The sequence below is a fragment of the Phaethon lepturus genome, unplaced genomic scaffold, assembly GCF_000687285.1.
Source record: "Phaethon lepturus isolate BGI_N335 unplaced genomic scaffold, ASM68728v1 scaffold32105, whole genome shotgun sequence".
NCBI lineage: Eukaryota > Metazoa > Chordata > Aves > Phaethontiformes > Phaethontidae > Phaethon > Phaethon lepturus.
The window spans coordinates 1-7,507 of NW_010543120.1; the positions used below are offsets into that span (position 1 = coordinate 1).

The following is a 7,507-nucleotide window of genomic DNA, read 5'->3' on the forward strand; positions in this document are numbered from 1 at the left end:
GAGATGGAGGAGAAAGGGCTTGGGGGCAGGAGGAGGTAGCCGGGACAGCCCCCCAAGGGCTGTGCAGGGAGGCCGTGGTCTCCTGCTGCCCTCGCTGTCCCCCCTCCACCCAACAGCTCCTGCCCCGGGCAGGGGACAGCCTTGCTCCTGGGCTGCGACAGCCGTCCCCCCAGCCGTGGGCAGAGGCACCTGCCAGGGACACGGCGGGGGGGGGGGCGGGGGTCTGGGCAGGGAAAAAAACTTGTCATGGCTGAGAGGGTAAAGAGTGCCCGGAAAATAATCTGGTTGCTGATTGCCGCCAGCACCCTGGTTCTTTAAGGAGCCTTTTGCCCATCAGCATGGTGTGTTTGCTGGGCCTCTCCTTTAAGTCCTTTTATCGAGCTTTAGCTATGCAGCTGAATTTTCTTTGCAGCCTGCCTAAGACTGCATCTCACAGACCGTTTCCTCCCCACGTCCCCAGGTAACGTTGTGGATAGCCAGTCCCCCAGGCTACTGGCAAATCAGCTAAGATGGGACCTGACTGCCGAACAGATAGAAAACATGGCTGCAGAGCTGACAGAGAGGACCAAGCTCGTGTATGACCGGGTGGGCTCCCAGGAGCAGGGCGAGGTGTCCTATGAAAACACTCTCAAGGCACTGGCAGATGTGGAAGTGGAATATACGGGTGCGTACACCAAGAGGGAGTACTGGCTTTCTGGAAATCAAGATGTTGTTGTTAAGATTTTCTTGCTGGTTTTGCTCTGTACTTGCATATCCTTTTTTCTTCCCTTGGGTCCCTCAGCAGTATGTTTGTTTTTTTTCCAGTTAATGTTTGTACAGCTAGATAGAAGTACAAAGAATAGAGTAGGTTTGGAACGGAAGAGCGAGTCTAAAACGAGGACGGTAGTTTGGCAGCAGGATGGTCTGCAGGAGGAATAGCCAGGTTTTCAAGGTTGTCTGCTGCTTTTATGTGTCAAGGTGCATTAATGGGAACAAATTGGGCATTGGCAGAAATGGCTCGGATGAGATAAGGAATTCTCAGCTCTTTTCTAACGTTTTCCCTGAGGCAGTGAATGTCTCTCTCTGTGCCTTTTTTAAACGCTGCTATCGTTTTGGGGATTATGTGTAAAATAACACGACATGATGGCATCGTGGTGGCAAACGATGCAGACTTTGATATATCTGTGGCTAATTATTTACAGCAGTAGAGTGCCAAAGTCATGCAGTCCCCCTCCTGCCTTGCGGCATCTGTTAGCTGTCCTCACCGCCCGTGTTGCGAGGTGTCACGTCTGTATGAAGCAGAAGCGAGCCTGCAAGCCTCCTCTTTCTTTTCTCTGATTTATTTCAGATCTTCTTTCAGGTATTCTTCCTAAAATAAGAGAAAAAGCCCTTACTAAGCAGGGGGTAATGTTAACTTCAGCAGAACTGTCAGCACTTTCCTTGGGCAACAGAGAGTAGCTGCCTGCTCACCTTCTGCTGGGTGGAGAGTTCTCGTACCTGGAGGGCAGCACCTTCCCACTGGAGTTGTATTATTTGAGGTTTTGCAGAGATGGTGGCAAAGAATATTCTCCCTGTTTTCACTTCTAAAATGGAAATACGTCAGACCAGAGCACACCTGGGACGTTGTGGCTTTTGAGGAGCGGCTGCAGTAAAAATATGCCACTTCTAGCCTGGTCCTCTAAGGGAAGGAGTCATGCAATGATGCTGCATGTGTGTCTGTCAGCGTAGAAGTCCTGTGATTCTTGAAACTGTTGATACCAGCTATAGCTGGGGCAAAGGCATTGGGATCTCACAGGCATGGCATTCGTGTGAGGTTTGTGAGAAAGATGGATTGTAGCAGGAAATCGGTGGACAGATGTGCTCGGCAGCGAGGAAGGGGTGAACGGGTGCTGCTCAGAGAGAACAGCTCAGGGTTTGTCTTGACAGCAGCAGCTTGCCTTGCTCTTCCTTTGTGTGGGTGGGCAGGTCAGGCTCTGGGGCCATCAAATGGCTCCCAGTTAACACAGGCTCTGTGTGTAGACTCCCACTCACAAGCGGTTCTGGGACGTGAAGCCATTGCCTTCGCTGTAAACCCTCTTCTATCTTTCCAGTCCGTCGGAACATGCTGGACTTCCCTCAGCATGTCTCTCCTTGCAAAGACATCCGTGCGGCGAGCACGGAGGCTGACAAGAAGCTCTCAGAGTTTGACGTGGAGATGAGCATGAGGCAGGATGTGTACCAGAGGATTGTCTGGCTCCAGGTGTGTGTTTGGGAGGATGCTCTGTCAGTGATGCACCTGAACAGGGCACTGAAACCTCCCGCAATTACAACAAACCCTTTTCCCTTGCCCCAGAACTTAGAGGGGGATGATACTGAGTCAGGTCTGGAACTGAATCGCTGTGTGATTGAATGGTTGAGCTGTTAGTGAGAAATGGGAAGTTGGGGTTTGAGGGCTCTGCCCCGTCTCAGGGCCTCGATTAACCCTTTGGTAAAATGGTGTTAGTAAACCCATCCTGTCTCACTCTGGGAAGCGGCTGGGTAATGCCCTGAAAAGGGCTGTAATACGACATAAAGATGAGATGTTTAATCAATGTGGTAGGAATTAATGCACCAAACCCTTCTTGTGAGGTGTTTCCATCTGTGTCTGAGTCACTGATGTTACAATAACCCACAACTCCTCCCAGGAACCAACTTCCTGCAACACCTGATCCTGCAGTTCCCTGTGCTCATGGGTTTTGTTTTACAGGAGAAAGCAGAAAGCGCTTCACTGAAGCCTGAAGCAAAGAGATATCTAGAGAGGCTGATCAAATTGGGTAAAAGAAACGGTCTCCATCTCCCTGAGGAAACACAGGAGGTGAGATTACAGAGCTTAAAGTGAGCACACGTAGAGGAGGCTAACGGGACAGTGTAGTGTTAGAGCGGAGGACTGAGACTCAGACTCCTGAATATTGCCCCTGATTCATGTGGCTTTGGGTGCATTGGGTGATGTCTCTGTGCTCCTCTTTTTTCCTTTCTGTTGGATGGGACAACGTTTACAAAGTGGGGTGGACACTGGGAGTTGGGGAGCTTCCAAGAAGCTGAGATTGCAGATGGCTATGTGCAGGTCAGGAGTGGAAGTAGCACCCGGTCCCCACAAGCAAAGGGGCGGTCCAGGGGGGTGCCCTGCTGGAGCTGGGGTTGGGGTGAGTGGGCTGGGTGTCACTGAGCTGCTCAGGGTCTCCCTGTCTTATCTTGTGCCAGTGCATGGACCTCGAAGCTGGGTTAAAAATAGAAGAGAAGGTGAAATGAAATAAGGGTAGAGGAGGTTGTTGCTTAAACACCTGCAGCTCCTGAGCTGTCAGGAGACGGCTGGGACCTTGCTGAGGTGGCTGCTTTCCTGCCAGGTGTGATCAAAGGGAGCCTGTTCTAGGCTGAGAGCTCAGCGCCTGCACACGATTAATTCTGCAGCGTTGCGTTTGAGCAAGAGCCAAGTGCAGACCACTGGGCAACTTGGCAGGCGGGCTGCTGGCTGGAGGTGGTGAACGGTGCTGTTTGATTTCCCCCTTTGGATTGACTTTTCTCTGTTCTTCTATATTTTAAAGAAAATCAAAGCAATTAAGAAAAAGCTGAGCGTCCTTTGCATAGACTTCAACAAGAACCTCAACGAAGACACCACCTACCTGCCCTTCTCGAAGGAGGAGCTAGGTATGGAGCACTCAGGCTTGTTTCTGTGCTGGTGCCCCTGAGGGCCTGGATTCCTCTGGCCAAGGACCAAGAGCCTGCTCCTGTGCTCAGTCCCAGAGCTGGTATTTCTGGAGAGGCCTGGGCACTCCGTCAGTCCTGTCTGCTCTTTTCTCAGGGGGGCTCCCTGAGGACTTCCTGAACTCCTTGGAGAAGACAGAGGATGGCAAGCTGAAGGTCACCTTGAAATACCCGCACTATTTCCCTCTCCTGAAGAAGTGCTACGTGCCTGAGACAAGGAGGAAGGTGGAAGAAATGTTCAACTCCAGGTGCAAAGAGGTAGGTTGGGCCTTGCTGCTTGCCAGCAGGGCCAGACAGGGATGCCAGGTCAGGGCCAGGCACCGAGGGTCTTGTCTGAGATTTGTGCTTCTTTCCACACTGGGGCTCGTGCTTCCTTTCTTTCCTGCGTACCCCTCTTCACTCTTTGTCTGACTCTACCTTGCAGGAAAATTGCTTGATCCTCAAGGAGCTGGTGGACTTGCGTGCTCAGAAAGCCAGTCTCCTGGGCTTCAGCACGCACGCGGACTTTGTGCTGGAGATGAACATGGCTAAAAGCAGCAAGACAGTGGCTACGTTCCTGGGTACGGCACTGGGCTGTGGAGGGGAAGAGCAGGGGCATGCGCTGGGCCGGGTGTGCTGCTCTCGGCCCTGGGCACTAACCCTGCCTTGCCTTGGTTTTCCTAGATGAGCTGGCCCAGAAGCTGAAACCCCTCGGGGAGAAGGAACGGGCTGTGATCCTAGACCTGAAAAAGAAAGAATGCGAGAAGCGTGGCCTGGAGTTTGACAACCGCATCAATGCCTGGGACATGCGCTATTACATGAACCAGGTGGAGGAAACCAAGTACAGCGTGGACCAGAATCTGCTGAAGGAGTACTTCCCCATGCAGGTGGTCACCACGGGCCTGCTGGCCATTTACCAGGAGCTGCTGGGGCTCACCTTCCATCTGGAAGAGAAGGCTCAGGTCTGGCATGAGGACGTCCAGCTCTACACAGTGAAGGACACCTCTTCTGGGGAGACCATCGGCAAATTCTACCTGGACCTGTACCCGCGGTGAGGCCTTGGGCAAGGCGAAGCGAGGGAGGAGGGCTAGGGAGGGGGAGCAGAGCCTGCCCCACGCCTGGGGAAGAGGAGGGGCTGCCCTGCTCCCAGACGCCTGGCTGTGCGGAGGGAGCGGCGTGTACTCGGGCAGGGCTGTCCCAGGGGCTTCTGCTCTAGCTCCCGGCTCTTCTAGCTCAGTGGCTCCCAGCTGGCCGAGGGGGACGATCCATGTGACAGTCTTCTCTTCCTGGCGTAGGGAAGGGAAGTACGGGCACGCAGCCTGCTTTGGCCTGCAGCCGGGCTGCCTCTTGCCGGACTCCAGCCGGCAGATCTCGGTGGCTGCCATGGTGGCCAATTTCACCAAGCCCACGCCAGATGCACCTTCCCTGCTGCAGCACGATGAAGTGGAGACATACTTCCATGAATTTGGGCATGTCATGCACCAGCTGTGCTCTCAGGTGAGGCCTGGCTGGGCTGGCAGAAGGTTGGTTTGTCACGCTTCCCCCTGTTGTGCTCTCCTGTGGGGTTAAATGACACCCCGCTCTGAGCTTGCCGTGTCTCCTAGGCGGAGTTTGCCATGTTCAGTGGGACACACGTGGAGCGGGACTTTGTCGAGGCACCGTCACAGATGCTGGAGAACTGGGTGTGGGAGAAGGAGCCGCTGCTGCGCATGTCCAGGCACTACAAAACTGGAAGCCCCATCCCTGATGAGCTGCTGGAGAAGCTCATTAAATCCCGGCAGGCAAACACAGGTGGGGCCCTGCAGAGGGAAGTGGGAGTCAGCAAAGAGTGGCTGGAAGGAACAAGGGCTGGGTGCTGTTCCCAGCATGGGCAGAGCCTCGCCGTGGTGTCCCCTGTGCGTGTGGAGGGGAAGGGGACCCTTAGTGACCTGGCCGTGTAGAGGAAAGGCTTTGACTTGCTCCCTGTGGTGCTGTGGGGACCGAGGGGACTGGGGGAAGGAACCACATCTGCCTGCCGTTCATCCGGGAAGAGCGAGCGTGGCGTGGCAAGACATGCAGTGGGCTGGGTGGTGGCATGGTGAGAAGAGGTGCTGGGGAAGGCAGAGTTTGTCTGCAGGCAGGGGATGAGGCTTAGGCCTGAGCAAGTGCTGCTGAACTGGGCTGGTCTGGGGAAGCGGGTCAGAAGTTGGGTGTGAAGAGAATCCCCCAGCCTGCCCTCCTGCGACCTGGCCTCGGAGACGCTCCTGCCCGCAGGCAGGAGCTCAGTTTGCCCCCTTCTTCTGGGAACAGGGCTCTTCAACTTGCGTCAGATCGTCCTGGCCAAGGTGGACCAGGCACTGCACACCCAGACGAAGGCTGACCCCGTGGAGGTGTTTGCCCGGCTGTGTGAAGAGGTGCTGGGCGTCCCTGCTACCCCAGGTACCTAGGGGCTTGGGGGGTCCCGCTCTCGCTTTCTCTCTAGGCCTGGCCTGCAAGCTTGGCTCAGCAGGTTCTTTTGAAGGCTGGGGCTTCAGGCTGGCTCACTGGGGACCGTTTCTGCTGGCTCTGGGAAAAGCAGGGCTGAAACCACACAAAAATAACTGGAAAGTTCTTCCCTGGTTCCCCTGGGATTGTGAACAAGCTGACCCAGTGCCTGCTCTGCCATATTTACAGCACGAAGGGGTTTTTCTGTGCTGTGAGCGGTTCCAGCAGCCTTTCCCATTAACGCCCTTTCCCTTCCTTTGCCGCAAAGGTACAAACATGCCCGCTACGTTTGGCCACTTAGCCGGGGGCTACGATGCCCAGTACTACGGCTACCTCTGGAGCGAAGTGTACTCCATGGATATGTTCCACACGCGCTTCAAGCAGGAGGGGATCATGAACTGTAAGGTAGGGAGGGCATCCTGTGCCGCCAGGCTCTCGGCGTGTGGCCAGGGCTGCCGGAGGCGGTAGGAGATGGTGGGGAGCGGCATCGGTGGGAGGGCGGGTGTCCTACGTGTACCCCCGTGTCTCTCTCCTTGCAGGTGGGCATGGATTACAGGAACTGCATCCTGCATCCCGGTGGTTCCCTGGATGCTTCCGACATGTTGAGGAAGTTCCTGGGCCGTGAGCCCAAGCAGGACGCCTTCCTGGCCAGCAAAGGACTGAAGGTGGAGAGCAACTCGCTGCCTTCGGCCTGCTGAGAAACTGCTCCAGCCCGTTCCGAGTCAAGCCAGCTCCTTTGCCTACGCACCAGTCCTCTCAGGCCAAGCAATACCCGGTACCGCTGTCACCACACGCATCCTGGGCCAGCCCCTGCCTGGAGCTCTTCCTCCAGGGTCCTGCTCCGAGCTCACTGTGGGCTTCAGGAGCCGAGTCCGGCCCTGGTCCGGGGCTCTGTGGTGACAGAGTTGAATTGGGAGTTGAATTGCCTTTGTCACCCCCCCGAGGGGGATGGGGCTGTCGGTAGCCCACACAAATTGGCTGAACTTTGAACCTGATTTCTGCACGAGGGTGAGTTTTGGCCTCATTTATAGCCGGGGAGGAGGGTGAGAGGAGTTACCAAACTTGAATCGTTGTTTTAAATTCCCTTCTTTTTAAGAAATGAGACTTCCCATCGGGCTTGGCTTGTTTTGTGCCTCAGGGCAGACTTACTGTTCAGAGCAAGAAACAAGCGGCCTGAGAAGCTGCGCTGGGAGTCGTGCTCCCCCCATCTTGGGGCAGCTGGCGGCTGTGGAATAAAGATGGGCAGATCCCAGGGCTTAAAAACCATTGCTTTTACTGGAACATCCTGCCCTGAGCCCCAGATGTTCCTGCCTGGGCAGCAGGCCTGGGAGGGGGGCAGAGACAGCCGGTACAGCTATTCCCAGAA

At 55.3% G+C, this 7,507-nt stretch overlaps 1 protein-coding gene across 1 annotated transcript; it reads left to right on the forward strand.

The window, feature by feature from the left end:
* Positions 1-412: 412 nt before the first annotated feature.
* On the forward strand, positions 413-7,143 carry THOP1 (thimet oligopeptidase 1; the record flags this gene model as incomplete). Its single annotated transcript, XM_010288259.1, has 12 exons — positions 413-664; positions 2,070-2,218; positions 2,705-2,812; positions 3,540-3,642; positions 3,797-3,957; positions 4,124-4,259; positions 4,363-4,729; positions 4,974-5,175; positions 5,283-5,469; positions 5,968-6,096; positions 6,410-6,546; positions 6,681-7,143. Coding segments are annotated over 12 exons (2,090 nt in total), but the record flags the coding sequence as incomplete, so codon positions are not given.
* Positions 7,144-7,507: the final 364 nt, after the last annotated feature.